Source organism: Manis pentadactyla, chromosome 16 (assembly GCF_030020395.1).
Source record: "Manis pentadactyla isolate mManPen7 chromosome 16, mManPen7.hap1, whole genome shotgun sequence".
Classification (NCBI taxonomy): Eukaryota; Metazoa; Chordata; class Mammalia; order Pholidota; family Manidae; genus Manis; species Manis pentadactyla.
The window spans coordinates 8,130,307-8,157,986 of NC_080034.1; the positions used below are offsets into that span (position 1 = coordinate 8,130,307).

Here is a 27,680-nt window from a genome sequence, read left to right on the forward strand (position 1 = left end):
TTTTAAGACTCTATAAAGCTTCAGGATTAAGAAAATCTCCTCAGACTCCGTGGTGCTCGATGACAATCTTACTCTCTACCTCTGCTCTGACCTGAGGTCACGGGCCTCAGATGTCCACGAGGCTCCTGGAAGTTCTGGACAACAACAGACCCACACCCACACACCTTCATGCCTTAGGGTGATAACAGAGGGTGTTCACAGTCTTCAGACAGTATTTGTTATCTGTATTAAATGGCGATAAAAACGTATCTGAAGAAAAGCCTAAAGTCATTGATGAGAGGGTAAAATGATGCCCACACATAATGGCTTAAAGAAGAATAAATTTCATGAGTAAATACGGTTTGAGGCGTAACAACTGAGAAATTTCTTCTGCAGAAGATAAATGCAGACTAGTAAAGTACCCTGGGTAGCAAATTACAAAATTAACAGTCTTAGGGGAAACTCTTTTCCTTTTTCCAACACAATGACTCTTCACGAATAAGACTTTAGGAAATGCTGCACACCAGGGGGGATATATTTTACTGCAACTTTCCAACTGACCAGGCTTCCACATCGACACTGAGTATCCCGTCCACGTGGGAGCACAGGTTGTCACGGGCAAAGCCTCGGAATGACCAGCCGGGAAACCCTGTGGAAAAATTGGGGTTTATATGTTTTCATCGTTTGGGGACTGGATGTTAAACCACAGGTTTAAGAGATTATAGTGCTGGGCAAGTTCACAGCAAAGACATTACAAGAAAGGACTCTAGATGTAAATATCTTTGATAAAGTAAAATGTCAGTCTTTATACAGAACCCACACCCAGGGGACACTAGCAGAACAGTATTAACTCACAATAATAATTCTGAATATCAAGCCTATTTCTACTGGTCTTTTCTACATTTAAAAGACATGGGAATGAAAAAATACAGAGATTGATATAATGGTTTTAGTGATATAAATAACAAAAATAATAGTAATGTCATGCATGATAAAGATGCATTTTAAGAATACACAGAATGAAATGGAAGCACTTATGAGGGATTGATACTGTTTATCATTTAAAAATATATTATTAAGCTAAAAAATAGTAGAAAATAAATTTACTATAGCAAACACTTTTGGTAATATAAGCAGATATTTCAAAACCAAAGCTCCATCCAAATAAGTTACTGTAAATATTATGTTTTTTCCTTCCCTTTTATTTATTGTTTGTTTGTTTGTTTTTATTTTCCTATGTAAACAAATAATTTATAGATGTAGTTAAGTACCTTTTAAGTTGGAAATTTCTTTCCTGGCAGTGGGAAATCACTAGGCACAGAAATCTGGAGAACATTTTGTCTCAACATTGTTCTAGGGAAAAATGCTAAGTATCCATTCCTAGTATAAGTGTGGGTAAGTATCCAAGTATCCATCAGTATCCAAAAGTACAGCCACAGGAAACTAGGTTGCAAAGCCCTGCAAGGTCACTGGTCTGAGCCTCTGCACAGTGAGAAGGCGGTACAAGTCGTGGCCACTCGCTGTGCTCCGAACTCCTTGTGACAGGACATCACTCAGGCAAGAGAAACCACAGCCGGGCAGGGAAGGAAAGGAGCAACGTTCGCAAATGCACAGAGAGCATAAACACTTACTGTAAAGCAAACAAAGGTCGGTCAGAGATCAACTACTGACTCAGGAGAGGAATTCTCTTCAGATTTTCTAAACATGTAAAGTTTGGATAAATGAGCCTCGAGCTTGGGGTTGGCTTTCTATTCGGGAGTGCAAGGTGATCCTGGGTCCAGCGTAGGTCCGGACTCCACGACTACCTAGCTGCGCTGAGCCACCCCCAAGCACACTGCAGAGAACATATATTATTGAATACAATATCCTCGGTATTTTTGAAATGTTTAAAGCAATTATATGTACAGAGGTCTCTGTGAGGGATACGAGGTAAATCAATGCAGATATTCTAAAATCTAACTCTGAATTAATCCAGACCATCAGAGAACCATGTGCCTGGACTACTCCCTATTCCATACGGTCCCTTTCCCTTCACTGATCCCTAAATTCCTTGTATATATTGTCCTTTACTTACTACTAAAAGGCCAGTGGTGATGATGTTACTCATGTGGTTCACGCTGCTGCTGATTACCTTCTCTGTGACACTACACAGGAGAAACTTTTCTCTGCTATCAGTGTCAGGAAAGATTAGTGTGTACTTAAAACAACTTTTATTTTCATGTTATGGAAGCTGTACATTTTGAAACTTTATAGATAGTACTTTCCTCAAAGCATGCTTTAAAATGTTCATGGTTAAATATGCAGCCTAATTTCTACCCTTATTTTTCTTCACCAATCTTTTCTACAAGTTTTCCATTTATTTCATATGGCTTTATTTTTAAATTTGGTAGCTATCTTAATCACTTTTGGCAGTTGACTTTAAAATGGGAATTAAAATAAAATGAATATGCATAAAACATATTTATTTAAACTGTAATTTAAATATAGATTTTCCTGTCAATCACAAAATTTCTTTGATACAATAGGAAACAACTAAAATTCAATTTATGTACCTATTACCTTATCCATAGCTTAAAAGGCAGAATTCAGTAAACAGCAAATTATCTTAGCCTATTTAGGAATCTTGTCAAAGAATGGAAAGCAAGTAAAAAAGTATTTTCCTTTAGCAAAAGCTAGTATCACACATCTGAGCTCCTAATCTCTATCCCTCCAAAAAAACCATAGGCCTTTGCTCATGATGTTATAGGCATGATCGATCATTTAGAGTTTTCCTAGTGTTCAACCTCAAAGGACCACTGAAGATGTACATTGTAAAAAGCAAAAGAGTTGGTACAGACAAGCACACTGATGTGGTAAGAATTCACGAGAAAGGGAACAGGGAAATATTTTAAAACCACAAAAATAAATCAAACAAATTGGTTAAGAGCCTACTTGCCCTCAATATTGTGAGTAGCTCTATGAGCATTAACTGTACTATGAGCAACATAATAATTGATGTTAAAAGAATACTCACTAGACAACAATAAAAAAAACAGCAAAAAAATTACTTTATGGCAAATAAACTTTTATGAAAAAAAGATGAAATCCCCTTATCAGCCTTCCTGGTTTAAAACAAAATTGAAAGAGTAATGTACAATGTTGGTGAGAAAGATTCTAATTAAAATAATGTAAATAAGTAGGCTCATTACGAACAAGCTGGTTGGGAGACACTTAGAATACTGGAATATTCAGCTATACAAATGAGGGATTGGAAGCTAAGTTTTTACAGTTTCAAAATTAGATCATTACGCAAACAGTAACATGTAGTGACTGCTTTAGATTTATAGTACATTAAAATAAGTATTCAATACACTATAAATAACTCTTATTTTCTCCCTTTAAATGATCTTCTTCTTGACATTTTATGAATGCAGTACAAAAATAGGAACTATAGGGCTAATTGCTCTTAGCATAATGTTCTACATAGAGTGGCTTGTTTTCTTAAGATTCTTAACCAAAATTAATATTCTTTTTTTTTCTAAAATTAATGTCTTTTAAGAGAGCAAAACAAACAAAACTATCTTTTCTAAGGGACTTATGCAACTGAATTAAATTGTGAAATTAACAGATACCTGGCCAAAAAAAATTGAAATTGATTACTTCTAGCACTGATATCTAAAATTTTCAGTGACATTAAATCTGAAAACTGAAATTATTCTTTGAGCTATTTTATAAAAAAGATTAAATTGGATATTTCACTGTTAATAAAAACTTTTTGTAGTTTTCTAATGCAAATTTTAAAAATCCATAACAAAACTTTCCTAATCAAAATGTAGTGATACCATTCACAGACAGTTAATATCATCAAGTAATTTCTCCCAATAAATATGGGTGCATTTAAGATTGATCAAATAATTCCAAAGATCTTAACAGCAGCATGAGATCATTATACTGTTTCTCATTTCCAAATTAACCAACCCAAATTTTAGGTAAAATACCTTACTGATTACAGCAAGAAATAACTGGAGAAATGCATGGAATCCACGAGAAATATCAAATTATTATAGTGATTACAATAGCTCCAGTATTAAGAAAAAATTCATAGTTTACCTTAATCTTTCCCCAAATATAGGGATATATTTATTTTCTATATATGTTAAATCAAATTAAAGACTTACATCCATTTTATTTTATTTTATTTTTTTTATCTTGGCATCATTAATCTACAATTACAGAAAGAACATTACGTTCACTAGGTTCCCCCCTTCACCAAGTCCCCCCCACATACCCCTTCACAATCACTGTCCATCTGTGTAGTAAGATGCTGTAAAATCACTACTTGTCTTCTCTGTGTTGTGCAGCCCTCCCCTTGCCCCCCCCCGACATTATACATGCTAATCGTAATGCCCCCTTTCTTTTTCCCCACCCTTGTCCCTCCGTTCCCTCCCATAGTCCCCAGTCCCTTTCCCTTTGGTAACTATTAGTCCATTCTTGGGTTCTGTGATTCTGCTGCTGTTTTGTTCCTTCAGTTTTCCTTTGTTCTTATACTCCACATATGAGTGAAATCATTTGGTACTTGTCCTTGTCCGCTTGGCTTATTTTACTGAGCATAATACCCTCTAGCTCCATCCATGTTGTTGCGAATGGTAGGATCTGTTTTTTTCTTATGGCTGCGTAATATTCCATTGTGTATATGTACCACCTCTTCTTTATCCATTCATCTACTGATGGACATTTAGGTTGCTTCCATATCTTGGCTATTGTAAACAGTGCAGTGATAAACATAGGGGAGCATCTGTCTTTTTCAAACTGGAGTGCTGCATTCTTAGGGTAAATTCCTAGAAGTGGAATTCCTGGGTCAAATGGTATTTCTATTTTGAGCATTCTGAGGAACCTCCATACTGCTTTCCACAATGGTTGAACTAGTTTACGTTCCCACCAGCAGTGTAGGAGGGTGCCCCTATCTCCACAACCTCGCCAACATTTGTTGTTGTTTGTCTTTTCAATGATGGAGATCCTTACTGGTGTGAGGTGATATCTCATTGTGGTTTTAATTTGCATTTCTCTGATGATTAGCGATGTGGAGCATCTTTTCATGTGCCTGTTGGCCATTTGGATTTCTTCTTTAGAGAACTGTCTATTCAGCTCCTCTGCACACTTTTTAATTGGATTATTTGCTTTTTGTTTGCTGAGGCGTGTGAGCTCTTTATATATTTTGGATGTTAATCCTTTATCGGATCTGTCATTTCTAAATATATTCTCCCATACTGTAGGATACCTTTTTGTTCTATTGATGGTGTCCTTTGCTGTACAGAAGCTTTTTAGCTTGACATAGTCCCATTTGTTCACTTTTGCCTTTGTTTCCCTTGCCTGGGGAGATATGTTCATGAAGAAGTCACTTATGTTTATGTCCATGAGATTTTTCTAAGAGTTTTATGGTTTCATGACTTACATTCAGGTCTTCGATCCATTTGGAGTTTACTTTTGTGTATGGGGTTAGACAGTGATCCAGTTTCATTCACTTACATGTAGCTGTCCAGTTTTGCCAGCACCATCTTTTGAAGAGACTGTCATTACCCCATTGTATGTCCATGGCTCCTTTATCAAGTATTAATTGGCCTTATATGTTTGGGTTAATGTCTGGAGTCTCTATTTATTCCACTGGTCTGTGGCTCTGTTCTTGTGCCAGTACAAAATTGTCTTGATTACTGTGGCTTTGTAGTAGAGGTTGAAGTTGCGGAGCGAGACCCCCCCCACTTTATTCTTCCTTCTCAGGATTGCGTTGGCTATTTGGGGTCTTTGACGGTTCCATATGAATTTTTGAACTATTTGTTCAAGTTCATTGAAGAATGCTGTTGGTAATTTGATAGGGATTGCATCGAATCTGTATATTCAACAAATATTCAACATCCATTCATGAAAAAAACTCACAACAAAATGAGCATAGAGGGCAAGTACCTCAACATAATAAAGGCCATATATGATAAACCCACAGCTAACATCATACTGAACAGTGAGAGGCTGAAAGCTTTTCCTTTGAGATCGGGAACGAGACAGGGATGACCACTCTCCCCACTGTTATTCAGAATGTTGGGCAGGATGGCCATTTTGACAATATTAATTCTTCCTAGCCAGTTGCATGGGATGAGTTCCCATTTGTTAGTGACCTCTTTAATTTCTCTTAAGAGTGTCTTGTAGTTTTCAGGGTATAGGTCTTTCACTTCCTTGGTTAGGTTTATTCCTAGGTATTTTAATTTTTCTGATGCTATTGTGAATGGAATTGTTTTCCTGATTTCTCTTTCTATTAGTTCATTGTTAGTGTATAGGAAAGCTACAGATTTCTGTGTGTTAATTTTGTATCCTGCAACTTTGCTGAATTCCGATATTAGCTCTAGTAGTTTTGGAGTGGAGTCCTTAGGGTTTTTTATGTACAATATCATGTCATCTGCAAATAGTGACAGTTTGACTTCTTCTTTACCAATCTGGATTCCTTGTATTTCTTTGTTTTGTCTGATTGCCGTGGCTAGGACCTCCAGTACCACGTTGAATAACAGTGGGGAGAGTGGTCATCCCTGTCTTACTCCTGACCTCAAAGGAAAAGCTTTCAGCCTCTCACTGTTCAATATGATGTTAGCTGTGGGTTTATCATATATGGCCTTTAATGTTGAGGTACTTGCCCTCTATGCTCATTTTGTTGAGAGTTTTTATCATGAATGGATGTTGAATTTTGTTGAATGCCTTTTCAGCACCTATGGAGATGATCATGTGGTTTTTGTCCTTCTTTTTGTTGATGTGGTGGATGACGATGATGGATTTTCTAATGTTGTACCATCCTTGCATCCCTGGGATGAATCCCACTTGGTCGTGGTATATGATCCTATTGATGTATTTTTGAATTCGGTTTGCTAATATTTTATTGAGTATTTTTGAATCTATGTTCATATTGGTCTGTAGTTTTCTATTTTGGTGGGGTATTTGCCTGGTTTTGGTATTAGGGTGATGTTGGCTTCATAGAATGAGTTTGGGAGTATTCCCTCCTCTTCTATTTTTTGGAAAACTTTAAGGAGAATGGGTGTTATGTCTTCTCTGTATGTCTGATAAAGTTCAGAGGTAAATCCATCTGGCCTGGGGTTTTGCTCTTGGGTAGTTTTTTGATTACCAATTCAATTTTGTTGCTAGTAATTGGTCTGTTTAGATTTTCTGTTTCTTTCTGGGTCAGTCTTGGAAGGTTGTATTTTTCTAAGAAGTTGTCCATTTCTCCTAGGTTTTCCAGCTTGTTAGCATATAGGTTTTCATAGTATTCTCTAATAATTCTTTGTACTTCTGTGGGGTCCGTCATGATTTTTCCTTTCTCGTTTATATTGTTGATGTGTGTTGACTCTCTTTTTCTCTTAATAAGTCTGGCTAGAGGCTTATCTATTTTGTTTATTTTCTCAAAGAACCAGCTCTTGGTTTCATTGAGTTTTTCTATTGTTTTATTCTTCTCAATTTTATTTATTTCTTCTCTGATCTTTATTATGTCCCTCCTTCTGATGACCTTAGGCCTCATTTGTTCTTGTTTTTCCAATGTGGATAATTGTGACATTAGACTATTCATTTGGGATTGTTCTTCCTTCTTTAAATATGCCTGGATCGCTATATACTTTCCTCTTAAGACTGCTTTTGCTGCATCCCACAGAAGTTGGGGCTTTGTGTTATTGTTGTCATTTGTTTCCATATATTGCTGGATCTCCATTTTAATTTGGTCATTGATCCATTGATTATTTAGGAGCATGTTGTTAAGCCTCCATGTATTTGTGAGCATTTTGTTTTCTTTGTAGAATTTATTTCTAGTTTTATACCTTTGTGGTCTGAAAAGTTGGTTGGTAGCATTTCAATCTTTTGGAATTTACTGAGGCTCTTTTTGTGACCTAGTATGTGGTCTATTCTGGAGAATGTTCCATGTGCACTTGAGAAGAATGTGTATCCTGTTGCTTTTGGATGTAGAGTTCTATAGATGTCTATTAGGTCCATCTGTTCTAGTGTGTTGTTCAGTGCCTCTGCGTCCTTACTTATTTTCTGCTCACTGGATCTATCCTTTGGGTTGAGTGGTGTGTTAAAGTATCCCAAAATGAATGCATTGCATTCTATTTCCTCCTTTAGTTGTTAGTATTTGTTTCACATATATTGGTGCTCCTGTATTGGGTGCATATGTTTATAATTGTTATATCCTCTTGTTGGACTGAGCCCTTTATCATTATGTAATGTCCATCTTTATCTCTTGTTACTTTATTTTGAGGTCTATTTTGTCTGATACTAGTATTGCAACACCTGCTTTTTTATCTCTGTTGTTTGCATGAAATATCTTTCTCCAACCCTTGACTTTTAATCTGTGCATGTCTTTGGGTTTGAGGTGAGTTTCTTGTAAGCAGCATATAGATGGGTCTTGCTTTTTTATCCATTCTGTTACTCTGTGTCTTTTGATTGGTGCATTCAGTCCATTTACATTTAGGGTGATTACTGAAAGGTATGTACTTATTGCCATTGCAGGCTTTAGATTTGTGGTTACCAAAGGTTCAAGGTTAGCTTGTTTACTACCTTACTGTCTGACCTCACTCGCTTATTGAGCTGCTATAAACACAGTCTGATGATTATTTCTCTCCCTTCTTATTCCTCCTCCTCCTCGATTCTTCATATGTTGGGTGTTTTGTGCTGTGCTCTTCTAGGAGTGCTCCCATCTAGAGCAGTCCCTGTAAGATGCCCTGTAGAGGTGGTTTGTGGGAGTCAAATTCCCTCAACTTTTGTTTGTCTGGGAATTGTTTAATCCCTCCTTCATATTTAAATGATAGTCGTGCTGGATACAGTATTCTTGGGTCAAGGCCCTTCTGTTTCATTGCATTAAATATATCATGCCATTCTCTTCTGGCCTGTAGGGTTTCTTTTGAGAATTCTGATGTTAGCCTGATGGGTTTTCCTTTATAGGTGACCTTTTTCTCTCTAGCTGCCTTTAATACTCTGTCTCTGTCCTTGATCTTTGCCATTTTAATTATTATGTTTCTTGATGTTGTCCTCTTTGGATCCCGTCTCTCGGGAGTTCTGTGTGCCTCCGTAGTCTGAGCAACTATTTCCTCCCCCAGTTTGGGGATGTTTTCAGCAATTATTTCTTCAAAGACACTTTCTATCCCTTTTCCTCTCTCTTCTTCTTCTGGAACCCCTGTAATGCAGATATTGTTCCTTTTGGATTGGTCACACAGTTCTCTTAACATTGTTTCATTCCTGGAGGTCCTTTTATCTCTCTCTATGTCAGCTTCTATGCGTTCCTGTTCTCTGGTTTCAATTCCATCAATGGCCTCTTGCATCCTATCCATTCTGCTTATAAACCCTTCCAGAGTTTGTTTCATTTCTGCAATCTCCTTTCTGGCATCTGTGATCTCCCTCTGGACTTCATCCCTTAGCTCTTGCATATTTCTCTGCAGCTCTGTCAGCATGTTTATGATTTTTATTTTGAATTCTTTTTCAGGGAGACTTGTTAGGTCTGCCTCTGAAGATCCTTTCTCAGGTGTAACTATCTTGGTCTGGACCAGATTTTTTTGCCTTTTCATGGTGATAGCAGTGGCTGTAGGCAGGTTGCGGGTGTGTCAGCTGGGAGAAGAAAGTCCTTTCCTGCTTGCTGGATGCCTTGCACTTCTCCGCTCCCTGTGACGGCTACCTGCACTCCTGGAGCAGCCACTGGGTTAGTTCCCTAAGCTGCTGTGGGCAGGGTGTCCATCAGAGCAGTGTGGAGCCCTGCAGGGAGTGGCAGGCATGCCAGGTGTGCTCCTCCGTGCTAGTGGTGACCCTGCCGGGCAGCTGTGTAGCAGCAGCAGCCTTTGGGTGTGGCCCGGGCGGCTGTGCGTTGGGCTGGGATTCCGGTCGGCTCCTGGGAGCACGCCTGCTCCCTTAGGCTCCGCTGTCGGTGTGCGCGGGGCTTTTCCACGCAGGCTTCTACCGGGCTCTGGCTTCACTGCCGCCGGTGCACGCGAGCCGCGCCTGAGCTGTTCGGTCACACTGCTGCGGGCTAGCCCTGCGTCGCATGGATCTGCTCTCAGTTACTTCTAGTGACTCTCCTGCTACTGCGCCCGTGTGTCAGGGTCCGTGCCACTTGGAGGAACGACTGGCAGGCTGCCTAGTCCTGAGGGGCTTCAGAGCTGCATTGCCTCCGTTTAGGGCGCCTGAGTTTCCCAGGTGTTCCCAGCTGCCGGGACATCTTCGTCCAGCTATGGGGTCCCCGTCTCTTTAAGACTTGCAGAAAGCACTTGCTTTTCTTTTATCTCAGGGGCGCCAGTTGCAGGGAACTGCCCACAGGTTTTGCTTTTCCGTTTCTCTAATATCCAGCTCCCCGTGCACCTTGTGTCTGCATTCTGGGTGCAGATTTCTAGAGCTGGTTTTTTAGCGGTCCTGGGCTTTCACTCCCTCCCCATTCTGACTCCTTTCTTCCCGCCAGGTTTTGGGGTGGGGCAGCGTTTGGGTCCCGCCTGGCCGCAGCTTGTATCTTCCCTCCTTCGTGTGATGCTGAGTTCTCCCAGATGTAGATGTATCCTGGCTGTTGTACTGCATCCACTGGTGTCTCTTTTAGAAATAGTTGTATTTATTGTATTTTCATAAATATATATGTTTTGGGGAGGAGATTTCCTCTGAACTCCTCATGCTGCCATCTTCCCATGATCCTCCCTTACTTCCATTTTAAAACAAGTCAGTCAGTCAACAGTATGTCCTAAATGCAATCTCATTTTCTATTTGACAAGACTGTAAATAGCATTTACTTTCAAGCATTAAAAACCTTATTATTCATGTTTGAAATATATTTTTAAACAATTTGGATTAAGATCGTTGTTATAACTGTATTCTAATGACTAAGTACTCATTTTCTCAAATAAGAAACTGTATTATGCTTGCCTAGCTATTTTGCATTTTTTACTGTTGAAAAGAAAAAAACCACTGAGACATAATACCATACTAGCCTTTATAATTTCACTTTCTACTAAGAACTTCTACAGTTCTATAGTTTCCCCAAGTGATGTGCTAATAGTTTTGATGAGAAGAAATTAAATGTTTGCGCATGCACACACAGCCCAGAGTTTTGGGCCTATTGCAGTCTTTGTTCGATGTAACTATCATTGCACTATATATATATATTTTTTATTAAGGTATCATCGATATACAATCTTATGAAGGTTTCACAAGAAAAGCAATGTGGTTACTCTATTCACCCTTATTATTGAGTCCTCCCCATATCCCATTGCAGTCACTGTCCGTCAGTGTAGTAAGATGCCACAGAGTCCCTACTTGTCTTCTCTGCATTGCACTATATTTTATATCAAACATCCTGAAGATAGATAGTTTAGAAGCATGAAAATTGTACCCACTGAAGTTTAGCTTCATAAAACCAGCCAGGGTAAACATAGAGATGAAAGATATGTTCTGTATAGCAAACTCAAAAGGGACAACTTCAAGCAAAAACTCCCCAAACAGATCTTTCTCCTCATTATAAACCAAGGCCTTCTCACAAATACCCTGTCTTTCAGATTAAATAGATATTTTGGGGGCTCTTAATCTGTGCTCAATTTTTCCACCACTTTCATGTCCTCAATGAATAGCTCTCATTACAGTAAAATCCTATAGACTAAAACAAACCTTACATTGAGATCTCTATAACTAAATGTATGATCTGGAACAAGACTAGCCTCTGAAGTCAGGCAACCACAACATATTTGCAAGGAAGTCTACTGTCAGATGAAACCTAGCTTCTGTTAAGCTATTCCCAACAGAAACAAGCCCTAGCCAGCCCTTCAGGTACAGGTGAAATAATGTGGGGCCCAACAAGTACACCCCCTGGATTCATCTAAATGAAAACACTCTATGTTGTATTTGCATTTTCAGTCATTCCTAATCCCATTACTGACATCAACATAGCTAATCATTTATCTTTTAGAGTTAAGCTTGGAGTGGATTTTTTCATGAGAAATAACATAGCCCATGGAAAACATCAAACGGTAATTACATTTTTTAAAGCAGTAGGATTTTGAAGCGAGTCTTGGGTTTATGCACTAACTTTAGAAAGAAACAGCTTACCTTTGTGTAGGCAAGGATTTTTCTACCACTGAAGGGCAGGTACTTTGTTTTTGTGTTCTTTAAGACAAGGTTTATAACCAGAGGTATGTGAGCCCTTTGACATGGTCCATAATTAGATTTAGGGGATCCATACATCCGTTAAATTGCACGTGAAATTTTGTGTGCAGAAGTGTTTTCTGTGGAGAGACCATTGTTTGCTTTATTTCCTGAAGGTGCCACGGTCTCTCTCCAAATTAAGAGCAAATGGTCAAAGAGCCTGGGTGAAGAGGTGACTCAGATGCAGTCACTGTTACACTGCCTTGGTGCTTTGCCTTTAGCTGCCGGAATTACCCTCCCTTGCAGGTCATCAGCCTCAGTGACATGCTTTCATTAGCACCCAACTATTTAAGCTAGACATTTAGGAAATCAAGAAACCATACTCAGAGAAAATGAGCTTTGTGATTACATACAGAAGTCAAGGGGATTCATCTAAGAAAACACTTATGTGAACTATCAAGACTCTCATGAATCATATTTTTAAAAAGCCTTCAGTGGGGTGGAGCCAAGATGGCGGCGTGAGTAGAGCAGCAGAAATCTCCTCCCAAAACCACATATATTTTTGAAAACACAACAGAGAAAACTCTTCCTAGAAGACAGACCAGAAGACACAGGACAACAGCCAGACCACATCCACACCTGTGAGAACCCAGCGCCTCGCTAAGGGGGTAAGATACAAGCCCCGGCCCCGCGGGACCCGAGCGCCCCTCCCCCCAGCTCCCGGCGGGAGAAGAGCAGGCAGAGCGGGAGGGAGACGGAGCCCAGGACTGCCGAGCACCCAGCCCCAGCCATCCGGGCCAGAGCGCAGACACAATGCGTGCGCAGGGGGCCCTGGATGCTAGGGAAACAGGGCAGCAGGACCGGTGAGCGGGTCCCAGCAGACTTTGCACCCGGGACAAAGAAAAGCGAGTACTTTTTGGAAGTCTTAAAGGGACAGGGACCTCAGCCTGATGGAAGCGTCCTGGGACACTTAGTTCAACAGCAGTGAATCTGGGGATCTCTGGGCACTCTAACCCCCTGGGCAGCAGGGAGCACGGAGGCCCCTCACGGTGATAAATAGCCTCCCAGCCGCCCCCCCTTAAAACGCCGCTCCACCATATCGGAGCAGCGGCCCGAGCCAGGCCACACCCACAGCAACAGCGGAGATTAACTCCATAGCAGCCGGGCAGGAAGCAGAAACCCTGTCTGCGCACAGCTGCGCAGCACAAGCCACTAGAGGCCGCTGTTCTCCCAGGAGAGGAGGGCCACAAACCAACAAGAAGGGACGTTCTTCCAGCCGTCACTCGTCCCAGCTCTGCAAACTATTCCTATCACCATGAAAAGGCAAAGCTACAGGCAGACAAAGATCACAGAGACAACACCAGAGAAGGAGACAGACCTAACCAGTCTTCCTGAAAAAGAATTCAAAATAAGAATCATAAACATGCTGACAGAGATGCAGACAAATACGCAAGAGAAATGGGATGAAGTGCGGAGGGAGATCACAGATGCCAGAAAGGAGATTACAGAAATGAAACAAACACTGGAAGGGCTTATAAGCAGAATGGATAGGATGCAAGAGGCCATTGATGGAATTGAAACCAGAGAACAAGAACGCATAGAAGCTGACATAGAGAGAGACAAAAGGATCTCCAGGAATGAAACAATATTAAGAGAACTGTGTGACCAATCCAAAAGGAACAATATCCGCATTATAGGGGTACCAGAGGAAGAAGAGAGAGAAAATGGGATAGAAAGTGTCTTTGAAGAAATAATTGCTGAAAACTTCCACAAACTGGGGGAGGAAATAATCGAACAGACCACGGAAATACAAAGAACTCCCAACAGAAAGGACCCAAGGAGGACAACACCAAGACACATAATAATTAAAATGGCAAAGATCAAGGACAAGGAAAGAGTTTTAAAGGCAGCTAGAGAGAAAAAGGTCACCTATAAAGGAAAACCCATCAGGCTATCATCAGACTTCTCAAAAGAAACCTTACAGGCCAGAAGAGAATGGCATGATATATTTAATGCAATGAAACAGAAGGGCCTTGAACCAAGGATACTGCATCCAGCACGATTATCATTTAAATATGAAGGAGGGATTAAACAATTCACAGACAAGCAAAAGTTGAGGGAACTTGCTTCCCACAAAACACCTCTACAGAGTATTTTAGAGGGACTATTCTAGACAGGAGCACTCTTAGGAGTTTAGACATCTGGTGACTAAACAGATATCACCAGAGAAAATAAAATCACAGCAAAGAAAGCAGACCAACCAAATACTAACTAAAGGCAAAAAATAAATCAACTACCCACTAAAAGCAGTTAAAGGAAACACGAAAGAGAACAGAATAAAACAACCAACATATAAAGAATGGAGGAGGAGGAATAAGAAGGGAGAGAAGAAAAGAATCTCCAGACAGTGTATATAACAGCTCAATAAGCGAGCTAAGTTAGGCAGTAAGATACTAAAGAAGCTAACCTTGAACCTTTGGTAACCACAAATCTAAATCCTGCAATGGCAATAAGTACATATCTTTCAATAGTCACCCTAAATGTAAATGGACTGAATGCACCAATCAAAACACACAGAGTAATAGAATGGATAAAAAAGCAAGACCCATCTATATGCTGCTTACAAGAAACTCACCTCAAACCCAAAGACATGCACAGACTAAAAGTCAAGGGATGGAAAAACATATTTGAGGCAAACAACACAGAGAAGAAAGCAGGTGTTGCAGTACTAGTATCAGACAAAATAGACTTCAAAACAAAGAAAGTAACAAGAGATAAAGAAGGACATTACATAATGATAAAGGGCTCAGTCCAACAAGAGGATATAACCATTCTAAATATGTATGTACCCAACACAGGTGCACCAGGATATGTGAAACAAATACTAATGGAACTAAAAGAGGATATAGAATGCAATGCATTCATTTTAGGAGACTTCAACACGCCACTCACCCCAAAGGATAGATCCAGTGGGCAGAAAATAAGTAAGGACACAGAGGCACTGAACAACACACTAGAACAGATGGACCTAATAGACATCTATAGAACTCTACATCCAAAAGCAACAGGATACACATTCTTCTCAAGTGCACATGGAACATTCTCCAGAGTAGACCACAAACTAGCTCACAAAAGGAACCTCAGTAAATTCCAAAAGATTGAAATGCTACCAACCAACTTTTCAGACCACAAAGGTATAAAACTAGAAATAAATTCTACAAAGAAAACAAAAAGGCTCACAAACACATGGAGGCTTAACAACATGCTCCTAAATAATCAATGAATTAATGATCAAATTAAAATAGATATCAAGGAATATATAGAAACAAATGACAACAATAACACAAAGCCCCAACTTCTGTGGGACGCAGCAAAAGCAGTCTTAAGAGGAAAGTATATAGCGATCCAGGCATATTTAAAGAAGGAAGAACAATCCCAAATGAATAGTCTAACATCACAATTAATGAAACTGGAAAAAGAAGAACAAATGAGGCCTAAAGTCAGCAGAAGGAGGGACATAATAAAGATTAGAGAAGAAATAAACAAAATTGAGAAGAATAAAACAATAGAAAAAAATCAGTGAAACCAAGAGTAGGTTCTTTGAGAAAATAAACAACATAGATAAGCCTCTAGCCAAACTTATTAAGATAAAAAGAGAATCAATACACATCAACAGAATCGGAAATGAGAATGGAAAAATCATGACAGACTCTACAGAAATACAAAGAATTACTAAAGACTACTATGAAAACCTATATGCTAACAAGCTGGAAAACCTAGACGAAATGGACAACTTCCTACAAAAATACAACCTTCCAAGACTGACCAAGGAAGAAACACAGAAGTTAAACAAACCAATTATGAGCAAAGAAATTGAAATGGTAATCAAAAAACTACCCAAGAACAAAACCCCCAGGCCAGTCGGATTTACCTCAGAATTTTATCAGACATACAGAGAAGACGTAATTCCTATTCTCCTTAAAGTTTTCCAAAAAATAGAAGAGGAGGGAATACTCCCAAACTCATTCTATGAAGCCAACATCACCCTAATACCAAAACCCGGCAAAGACACCACCAAAAAAGAAAATTACAGACCAATATCCCTGATGAATGTAGACGCAAAAATACTCAATAAAATATTAGCAAACAGAATTCAAAATTATATTAAAAGGATCATACACCATGACCAAGTGGGATTCATCCCAGGGATGCAAGGATGGTACAACATTCGAAAATCCATCAACATCAACCACCACATCAACAAAAAGAAAGACAAAAACCACATGATCATCTCCATAGATGCTGAAAAAGCATTTAACAAAATTCAACATCTATTCATGGTAAAAACTCTCAACAAAATGGGTATAGAGGGCAAGTACCTCAACATAATAAAGGCCATATATGATAAACCCACAGTCAACATCATACTGAACAGCGAGAAGCTGAAAGCTTTTCCTCTGAGATCGGGAACTAGACAGGGATGCCCACTCTCCCCACTGTTATTCAACATAGTACTGGAGGTCCTAGCCACGGCAATCAGACAAAATGAAGAAATACAAGGAATCCAGATTGGTAAAGAAGAAGTTAAACTGTCACTATTTGCAGATGACATGATATTGTACATAAAAAACCCTAGAGTCCACTCCAAAACTACTAGAACTGATATCGGAATACAGCAAAGTTGCAGGATACAAAATTAACACACAGAAATCTCTGGCTTTCCTATACACTCACAATGAACCAACAGAAAGAGAAATCAGGAAAACAACTCCATTCACAATTGCATCAAAAAGAATAAAATACCTAGGAATAAACCTAACCAAAGAAGTGAAAGACCTATACCCTGAAAACTACAAGACACTCTTAAGAGAAATTAAAGGGGACACTAACAAATGGAAATTCATCCCATGCTCCTGGCTAGGAAGAATTAATATTGTCAAAATGGCTATCCTGCCCAAAGGAATATACAGATTTGATGCAATGCCTATCAAATTACCAGCAGCATTCTTCAACAAATTGGAAAAAATAGTTCTAAAATTCATATGGAAACACCAAAGACCCCGAATAGCCAAAGCAATCCTGAGCAGGAAGAATAAAGTGTGGGGGGGGTCTCGCTCCCCAACTTCAAGCTCTACTATAAAGCCATAGTAATCAAGACAATTTGGTACTGGCACAAGAACAGAGCCATAGACCAGTGGAACAGATTAGAGACTCCAGACATTAACCCAAACACATATGGTCAATTAATATTTGATAAAGGAGCCATGGACATACAATGGTGAAATGACAGTCTCTTCAACAGATGGTGCTGGCAAAACTGGACAGCTACATGTAGGAGAATGAAACTGGATCACTGTCTAACCCCATACACAATAGTAAATTCGAAATGGATCAAAGACCTGAATCTAAGTCATGAAACCACAAAACTCTTAGAAAAAAACTTAGGCAAAAATCTCTTAGACATAAACATGAGTGACCTCTTCTTGAACATATCTCCCTGGGCAAGGAAAACAAAAGCAAAAATGAACTAGTGGGACTATATTAAGCTGAAAAGCTTCTGTACAGCAAAAGACACCATCAATAGAACAAAAAGGTACCCTACAGTATGGGAGAATATATTTGTAAATGATAGATCTGATAAAGGCTTGACATCCAAAATATATAAAGAGCTCACCCACCTCAACAAACAAAAAACAAATAATCCAATTAAAAAATGGGTGGAGGAACTGAACAGACATTTCTCCAAAAAAGAAATCCAAATGGCCAACAGGCACATGAAAAGATGCTCCACATCACTAATCATCAGAGAAATGCAAATTAAAACCACAATGAGATATCACCTCACACCAGTAAGGATGGCTACCATCCAAAAGACAAACAAGAACAAATGTTGGCAAGGTTGTGGAGAAAGGGGAACCCTCCTACACTGCTGGTGGGAATGTAAATTAGTTCAACCATTGTAGAAAGCAGTATGGAGGTATATCAAAATGCTCAAAATAGACTTACCATTTGACCCAGGAATTCCACTTCTAGGAATCTACCCTAAGAATGCAGCACTCCAGTTTGAAAAAGACAGATACACCCCCGTGTTTATCGCAGCACTATTTACAATAGCCAAGAATTGGAAGTAACCTATGTGTCCATCAGTAGATGAATGGATAAAGAAGAAGTGGTACATATACACAATGGAACATTATTCAGCCATAAGAAGAAAACAAATCCTACAATTTGCAACAACATGGGTGGAGCTAGAGGGTATTATGCTCAGTGAAACAATCCATGCAGAGAAAGAGAAATACCAAATGATTTCACTCATCTGTGGAGTATAAGAACAAAGGAAAAACTGAAGGAACAAAATAGCAGCAGAATCACAGAACCCAAGAATGGTCTAACAGGTACCAAAGGGAAAGGGACTGGGGAGGATGGGTGGGTAGGGAGGGATAAGGGGGGGGGAAGAAGAAAGGGGGTATTATGATTAGCATGTATAATGTGGTGGGTGGGAGAAAGGGGAGGTCTGTGCAACATAGAGAAGGCAAGTAGTGATTCTACAACATTTTGCTATGCTGAAGGACAGTGACTCTAATGGGGTTTGTGGGGGACTTGGTATAGGGGGGAGCCTAGTAAACATAATATTCTTCATGTAATTTTAGATTAATGATAACAAAAAAAAATAAAAAGAGAAAGAAAAGGGGGATTACTCCTCCCTGATAAGATAAAACTAACTGCAAATCAACGATTAATGCATGCTTTACATATCCTTAATTTTGATCTTTCAAAGGGTGTCAGATGATCAGCTATGGAAGTACATTTTTCTGATAATATTCCTTTCTCTTAAAAAAAAAAAAAGCAGTTCCTGTGTGGTGATCTCCAATAGGTTCTTCACAATGGTATAAATGTCATATCAAAGTGTGGGCAAGGGGTTTGTTCATGTTTATACAGAGGATCAAAGCCTAATTTGGCTACACAGAAAATGAATTAAGATACAATATGAAGAAGAACTTCCAACAACAACATCCTCTGGAAGAGTCATTCCAGAAGATGAACATCAAAAAACTTCAACAAAGATCCTGGCGCTGCTGCAGGTGTAGCTTGCAGTCATCCCACTGGTTCCTGGACTTGCCATTGGAATGAAGAAGGAGACATCTAAGCTGGCCTGTGCATACAGTAAAACAAAAAATTTGACTGGATCTATACTGTCAGAACTCAACCAAGAATTAGGAGAAGTGCAAGTTGCAGCACTCCAAAATCGTGCGACTACAGACTATCTACTGTTAAAAGAACATATGGGATGTGAACAGTTCCCAGGAATGTGTTGTTTTAATTTGTCTGATTTTTCTCAAACTATTCAAATTCAGTTAGACAATATCCATTATATCATTGATAAGTTTTCACAAATGCCTAGGGTACCTAACTGGTTTTCTTGGTTTCACTAGCTATGGCTGGTAATTGCAGGTCTGCTTTTGTTATGTAGCTGTATTCCTATTATGTTAATGTGTGGGCACAATTTAAGTAGTAGTTTAAAACCTATACATGCTGAAGTTACTCTACAAGAAGATATGTCAAAGAAATAATCAATCTTTCCATGTTTTCTTCCATCGGCTACTTCTATAGCTTTTCTTCTTCCTTCCTAATTACAACCCTTTAGTAGAATTAGTGCCTCATATCAAAAATTACCGAGTATCATAATTCTTCCAAGTGGTAAAGATACCTCAAGACAAATGCTGGGCATAGAAGCCACAGGACATAAATCTGCAAAGAAGTAAAAAGCTAACCTTTTCAAACAATATTGCTTCTCTCTCACTTACCAACTTTACATTTCCCTGTATGGCCCCGGAAGATGACTGGTTAGCCAGAGACGGGTAAGATTCCTCAAGGGAGGAACAACCTAAGACAGACACAGTCACAGGGGGGTCATCAGGAGAGAAATTGGGGACCAACAGAGGGGAGGTTTAGAACCTCACCCCCCCTGTTTTGAGAGAAATCTTCTGCATCCGTGGATGTTTTGTTGCCCTTATCTAGCTTGGATTAATACTTAGTCTATAGGCACATACCTGATCATCTACATTTGCCCTCTTACAGCACTAAATTATGTTTTCTACCTTTATCTTGCATCTACCTACCACTTCAGCTTTTTATTAAAAAATAATAATAATAATAAGGGAGAAATGTGGGATTCACATATAAATCAAGTATAAAAATCAAATGAATAATCATATCTGACTTGAGTGTTTATAGTTCATAATGCGTGATCAAAACCTAAAGTTTCTGTGATGACTGCCCTTGCACTGTTCACCATGTAAGAACCTATTCACTATGTAAGAACTTGTTCACCATGTAAGAACTTGTTCGTTATGCTTCAGAAGATTGGAGACTGTTGAGATATAGGCTTGGGGTTGATTAATGACTGTGCATTTAGTCCCCTATACAGAACTGTATTGTTGTTAACAACCATTTGATCAATAAATATGAGAGATGCCCTCTCAAAAAAATAAAAACAAAAAAAGAGCCTTTAGTATCAATAGGCAAGAGAAATAAGATGTACAGATGTGCTAATATAGCTTCCCTGACCTGTGCCTTAAATAATTTCAAAGACATTTGCTAGAAAGGAAAATATAGAGAAAAAATAATAAACTTTATGGAATCTGAATAAATTATTAGAAAACAGATTTTGAAAAAAAAGTAAAACTTCAAAGTGAGTAATAAATCATTTCAATTTGGACCTGCTTAGAGTTAACATTAAGGTTCAAGGGCTAAGCATTCTCTAGAGGGAAAAAAAGCGAAAAACAAAACATTGTGGGGTTAACAGCTTCTTGTTACAAAATAAACTTCAAAAGTTATTAATAAATCTAAAATATATGACAGATATTACACGACTGAAAACATGTTTGCTAGGCCCCACCATCTATTACAATCCATATGCCCCCTTTTCTGAGGTCAGCTTTCAAATTTGTTCAGTATTTACAGTTTGTTAGACTATCTTCTAGGTCTTTAAAATTCACACAACTCATATAAAACCTTCTTTGAAACAACTGATTTAAATTAACTAAGCATGCAAAGTTTTTGGTTACATTTCTGCAATGAATTGACCAATTCGTTGTATAATCATGACAATTACCTTCTTAAAGAGAAAAGATGGCCTACTTAAAGCAGCCTATCCAAAATCTAAACCCATTTCACTAGCCTACAATATACAGGCATGAAAATAAGTTTTGTTAAAGTCTTCTTATTAATATTGTTATAATTACTAATTGTTTCATTGGCTTCTTTTTTATAATTTGACATGCTTCTTCCTAATCGCCCTGGTCTCAGAAAATTGAGATGAGAAAGTATTTATTTTATTTATTAAAAGTGTCTGTGGATTACCTGGTATAGGTAAGAATATGTACTTGCTGTTCGCCGAGATTAACTTTGTCTTTGTTTTCCAAATGACTTCTATCCTTTCTCTAACAGAATTCTTCCCAGGAACATTCACGGGCAATATCTCAAATGAAAATACCTCCTTCTCTTGAAAAGCTTTTTAAGCATGCATTAATAATGAACAACATCACATAAAATTAGAAAGTTTGAAGAGACCTGAGCAGGTAAACTTCTGCATGACGGAGAATCACTTTACTAAGTTAACGAGCTCTTATATATATGCATAGAGACTATAAACTCAAAGAAATTGGTTCCTCAGAGGTTAACAGAGAAAAATTGATCACACTGGTCTCCTTTGCAAATGTGTGGGCGTGTGAACATCACTGCCTCAGCCTCTCTCAAAGCGGCAGGTGTCCATCACAAGGAAGACCCTGTAAGTATGGCCATGAACACAAGATTCAGGGTCTTCATCACAAGCAACTATTGGCCATTCTGCAAGCACATGACCCAATTTACTGTAAATCCTCTGTTCTCCTAAAGGAAGATACTGAAATCTGTTTAGACTCATGAATGTTTACTAGCGTAGGCAGCAATCTGATTCATACTTTGCAAGTGGGAAGTGGCTGGCTGCCGCTTTTCCAGTGGCCTCTGGTCTGTTGGAGTTGAGCTTGCCCTCCGTGGGAGGACGACCTCTTGGAAGTCATGTGGTGAGCAGAGCAGGCAGGGGCTTTCCTGGGCCGCCCTCAGCTGGGCTCTGGTTCCTGAGGCAGTGCAGGGAGCAGCGAGCAGAGCTCTGCCCATGGCCACCTCTGCACCCAGTCCAGTTAGGGCTGCAGCATCCTCTGCCAGGCCTCTTCCCCTCCCAGGAGCCCAGGCCACAGCGGTGCCCTCAGGACACCGCAGGCTGGTCCAATGCCTATTTGGCAAAATAGTTATAATGGAGCCAAAGAGATTCAGCAGTTTAATTTAAAAGATCTATAATCTCCCCTACAAAAAAACCTCAGCTACCAAGGAAAGGAAAATCAAAGAGAGCTCCATTTCCCCCTCTATCAAGAAAGCTGTATACCTTTAATAATTTACTGACAGTGGTGTTTTTCTACACAGAAACCATCATGAGATGATCTTGAGCATCTGAAAAATATTATGCCATTCCCACTGAGAATAACAGTGAGTCTTTCTTCAAACTGGCAGAATGGAAACAAGGGCCAGAGAGGCTAATTGCTCTGTCACCCAAGGTCACACACCCAAACCTCTGACCCAAAAGCCTGCAATCCCCGTTCCTTCTTTCTGTCTGCTGCTCTGTTCCCAGAATCTGAACAGTTTCCTCCTAGTCCACAGCTTGGCGTTGCACAGAAGCGCAGGCATTTCCATGATGCGCTCGACAATCACAGTCAGGACGACTGCGCAGGGGAAGCCAGGCCCAGTAGCCTCAGCCTCAACACAGCCTGTATACAAACTGCTATCTTTCTATTTCCAAGAAGATTAAGCTCTGAAGCCTTCTAATTTTAGTGGAATTCAATAAACAGGGAAAACAACTGTCTTTGGTCAGTCAGAAAAATGTACACTTTCTGAGTGAACTGTGCATTTTATGTATACCAAGGTGAGAGTTAAATACTAAATTGTAGCATTTAACATATACTTCAGTTATTCACTTAAACAGTAAACATGAAAGTGACTTCCTATAATACAACTAGGTGATGGCCACTGTATTCTAGAATAGTATTTGTGTCATTTCCATGTTCAAAGCAAAATATTCCTTATCCTTTACATATAGAATTTAAATGAAGCATTTTAAGACCTTATTCTTCAGATAAACATTATATTTCATTAACTTTACATCCCTGCATATTAACGTATATGAAAATACATTAATATATAGTTGCATTATATATCAACATTATAGCTTAGTTTACCTGTTCCTGAGTGCAACGTATGAAGTGGTAGGAACTGCGGAGACCCAGCACACAGGACAGCAGCATCGGAGAGGTTAAACAAATGCCACTGGCAGCAGATCACTGAATTCTAGCCGGCAGTGGCAGCAGAGCCACAGCACAATAAAAAATCCAGCAAAATGTAAAAGAAATTGTACATAAAACTCCCCGTGGTCCTTGCATTCTAAATCAAAACCAAGGAAAGCCAGCAGTGTCCAACCTTATACAAGGGTGACACTGGGCAGGGCCACGCGCGCTGCTGTCATCAAAACAGATCTCTGCAGCGCGCAGATTCTCCCTGACACCGCATCCCTCTGTAGTACTCCACGCTGTGCTCAGGAGGCTCCCCCCAGCAAACACCAAGGCCCTGGCAGGTCCGTAAGTAACCATTCCCTGAAACAGTGCACAGGCGTTACCCTCCTGCAGGCAGAGGCACGAAGGGAAACACTGTGGTCCCTTGGACCCGGCGCAGGTGAAAGGACTCAGGCAGGGGCTTGAAGGGCCGCGCTGAGTTGTCCATGGGCTAAGAGGCGAAGTCCAGCAGACCCCTGCTGGCCTGTGAACCACAGGACACTCACCTGATGTGACTTGGTCGCATTATTGCTCACTGACAATGGTTCTGCCAAGCCCTGCGTAACAGCTCATTTCCCCTGCAGCTTCCCGAGAACCTCCCCAGGCCAATGACAGCGGCACCAGGAAGCGCAGCCGGCAGCTAGCCGGGCGCGACTGTGGGGAACGCGCACAGAGGCGCTCTTCCAGGCTGTTCCCATAGGGCCAGCCTCGTGCTCACAGCACTCACCTCCAGGCAGCCAAAGGGCAACCGTAAATAGGCTCTGCCAGGAAGCTGGGGGCAGGGAGGCAAACGTAGCCAACATTTTAAAAGGTGCTGGTCCTTGATGATTGTAAAGTCACAACTGATAGTCTAGATTTTTCTTCTGAGACGGGAATCCAACAATAACAGCAAAATTAGTTGATAAGGAATCATGTTACTCCCCCAATTTCATTTTTATCGTGGTACATTGTTCAGTTCCCAGAAACAACGAACACGGATATATTTCTCTAATCCACTGGGGGAAATTTGGAAAAGTAAAGGCAGACTGCTTCTAGTTTATTTTAGAAAACGAAATGATTAAATGACAACAGAGAGAGGACTGAGAACCATCTTTCATCTATTTACACCAAATGCACTCTGTTTACTTAGACTTTATGTACTTGTCAAAAATAATTATCTGATAAGAAAAAAATTAGTACTGAACCATGGGTCACCTCATTATCACCAAATCAACTGCAAAATAACAGCCTCAAACATGACTAATTTGAACTTCTTTTCCCTTCTTAAAAGAACATGTTTTTAGTTTCTACTTAAAATCTTTATTTTTTCTTTTCCTCAAACTTCCAAGTATGCTTCAAACTGGCTTGAGTTGTTGCTGGGAAAAGAGAATGAGACATGAACATTGGCTTATTGATGACCAAATACAGTGCTAAGTGTGTTAATTTTATTTAATTCATGGAATTCCCATGGGCATATGGCAAAATCAGTATTACTTATCCCATTACAGATAAGGCTCAGAAATGCTAATTCACTTGCTGAGAAGCACATCATTTATAGAGTTGGGATTTGAACTGATGTGTCTGACTTGAAACCTCATGCATGAGCTTTTCGCTGCACATGGGAGGGAGGAGCTGCTACTATTATTTTGGTAGATGACCTCACAGTGAAAGAGCTAGTAGTGACTTGGTGTGGAAAACTGTGGTGATATGGGAAGGGCCTGCAACCATCTACCTCTATTGCCCACATTTCCAATTTGAAGATTTTCAACAGCAGTTTATGGGGCTGAAGTCTTATGCTTGCTGAATTTGAGTTTATTTCACCATGGCACTGTCATAAGGAAGACATACAACTGTCATGGTCTGGAGACAGACATGCTGGCCCAGTAAATACACTGAAGAAAATTGATGGAGGGAGGGAGAGGCACCACTTCCAACAGCCAACTTCCTCATATGCCCTGGGCAAGACTGGCACCGTATACTTTCACTTGACTGAAACAAGAATCTATAAATCTCACAAGCTATGTGGGTTAATCCAACCCACAGTTTAATACACTGCATGCGACTATTACTGTGCCTGCATTTTGAGGTATTTCTTCTTTTGTACTTCTATTTCTTTTTCTCATTTATCACCTGGTTATAAGACTTCAAATTATAAGATCATTTTGGATGCCATTAATCAAATAACTATCCTTCAACCCATCTCATGAATTTCTATTAATTTGGTATAATTATCTTGAGTTCTCTAAAGTGCTTCCATTAAGGAAATTTATCAAATGGCAACAAATTGTATTTCTAACAAAAAATATTCGGCAAACCCAGGCAAGTCTGTGAAATGGTATATACAGATCTCATAATTACAGAATCACAACAGAGAATCAACATTAGGAGGGGCTGATGTCAACCTTATTTTAAAATACCTTTTCCCTCATTTCCAGGTACCACCAACACTGAGATCCGTGTACAGTAACAACAGTCACTCACTGAGGGCAGTGTCTCATGTAGGCAGAGGAGAAATCCTTCCACTTTCATCTTGTCAATTCAGAACATGTGTATTAACAGTATTTACTTAAAACATGTCTACCACTCCACCCATTCTGAGCCACATGTCTCCCTCCTTTGGGTCACATATGCCATAGCCTCCCACTCAGCCGAGACCCCAACAGCTAGCTAGCAGACCCATCTCCCTTGGGAAGACACATAAAACCTAACACCAACTGAAGTTCTGAGCTTGCTTCTCATACACCCTCTGTGCCTGGCTCTGTGGTCGAGGATCAAGGGCTGTGTCTGTGGAAAGGTTTCAGCTCTTTCACAAGAGCCCAGGCTCTATTATTTCGAAGAAGTGACACAAACTTCCTATATTTATTTGGACTGACTTTCTACTAAAGAGGACTCTAATTTGTCTTGTATTTCTCATCCTTTGTATAAGCCATGAGATAGCAAAGCATGGAATACACTGACCACAAAACCAGACTCACCCACTATTATACTATTAACCAATTTGTTACTGCTTTTCCTTATTTTCAAAGAACACTGACCTAATATTTAAATTCTTCTTGACCTGGCCATTACACAAGAACGTAAATCATAACTATGATTAATTGTCTTACAACCTCTAGGGCTATATTGTAAATCTAATGGTCTTTTTTCAAAGAAAGAGATTGAAAGAAGATAAAGTTGGTAGCTGGAAACTACCCTGTTGAGAAATGGAAGAAAATCACTCCACGTCGGGACACACACAGAATGGGAACATTTACACTGGCAAACAGACGCAGAGGGAGAGCGTCCAGGTGGGGAAAATGATTAGGTGGGAGTCGCACGTCCCAAGCTTACCAGCACCTGCTCGCCGAGCCCCGACTGCTCCCTCTTCGGCATAAACAGAGCTTGCTTCTGCCCACCATTCCGAGGAGACAGGTGTCCCAGGCGCACACATGGCAGCAGGCTTGCAAAGGTTTCAGCCCTGCTTTTAAGCACGCAAGATCTTATCTAAGGAGGGTGTGAAGTGCCTCCACCACCACTCTGCTTACATCACCCAAGAGCAACCGGCGGGTCAGAAGCAGCAAAAAATGGGAACGGAAACAAACTGTTCGGTAAGCACAAAAGAGAGTCTCTGTGCGTGACTGACTCAGGCCATCGCAGGACTGCGCGGCTATGCAAAGGTCTGCTTGCGTAAAGCACGGCAGGCAAGCCTCAGTGGGCCTGGTAGTGTGGAGACTGGTAGCATTTACTGAGAAGCATATTGGCATCTCTGTTGGGTTTTAACTAGATCCACAGGACTCAGGAAATAAGCTCTCTGCCAGATGACACTATGCTCCTAGCCATTCCTTCTGTTTACTTAACCCCAAATTACTCTAACTAGTGGCCTTTGTCCTGCTGTGAGCTTATTTGTGGTGAGGGCTAAATAAAGGATCTTTATGACAACAAAATGGCCATCAGCCCATAGGATGATTTCTTAAAACATAACTCTACTGCTTTTGTCCAATACTATTAACATCAATTAAATGGAAGTGTTTCTTATTATTCCATCTTTGATTTATGAAGAAACAGTGTTTCTTCCTGAAGAAATATTTGAAATTAGGCTATCTTTGTGCACATTATATATTCCTTTCACAGTGTTTCTCTTCTGTTATATAAACTATTAAAGGTAGATTACCTCTTCCCATTGCTCTATTTTCCTAGCAGATATCTACCTACCTACATGTATATGTAGGTACATGTATAAAATATGTACATATTTTTTGCTCTGTGTTTTTTTTCCCT

At 39.8% G+C, this 27,680-nt stretch overlaps 1 protein-coding gene across 15 annotated transcripts in view; it reads right to left on the reverse strand.

Annotated features, from left to right (window-relative positions):
• RIMS1 (regulating synaptic membrane exocytosis 1) overlaps positions 1–27,680 on the reverse strand; it is a 426,962-nt gene that overhangs the window by 143,312 nt on the left and 255,970 nt on the right. For 4 of the 15 annotated variants that reach the window (XM_057494219.1, XM_057494217.1, XM_057494216.1 and 1 more), the window contains exon 1: positions 26,754–27,120. The exons of 1 other annotated variant lie outside the window; for it this stretch is intronic. In XM_057494219.1, the coding sequence (XP_057350202.1) occupies positions 26,754–26,853 (100 nt within the window). In that variant the 5' untranslated portion in view covers positions 26,854–27,120. Of the gene's footprint in view, positions 1–540; positions 628–26,753; positions 27,124–27,680 lie in introns of those variants that run through there. 10 more of the 15 variants (XM_057494224.1, XM_057494223.1, XM_057494225.1 and 7 more) reach the window with 8 other exon arrangements.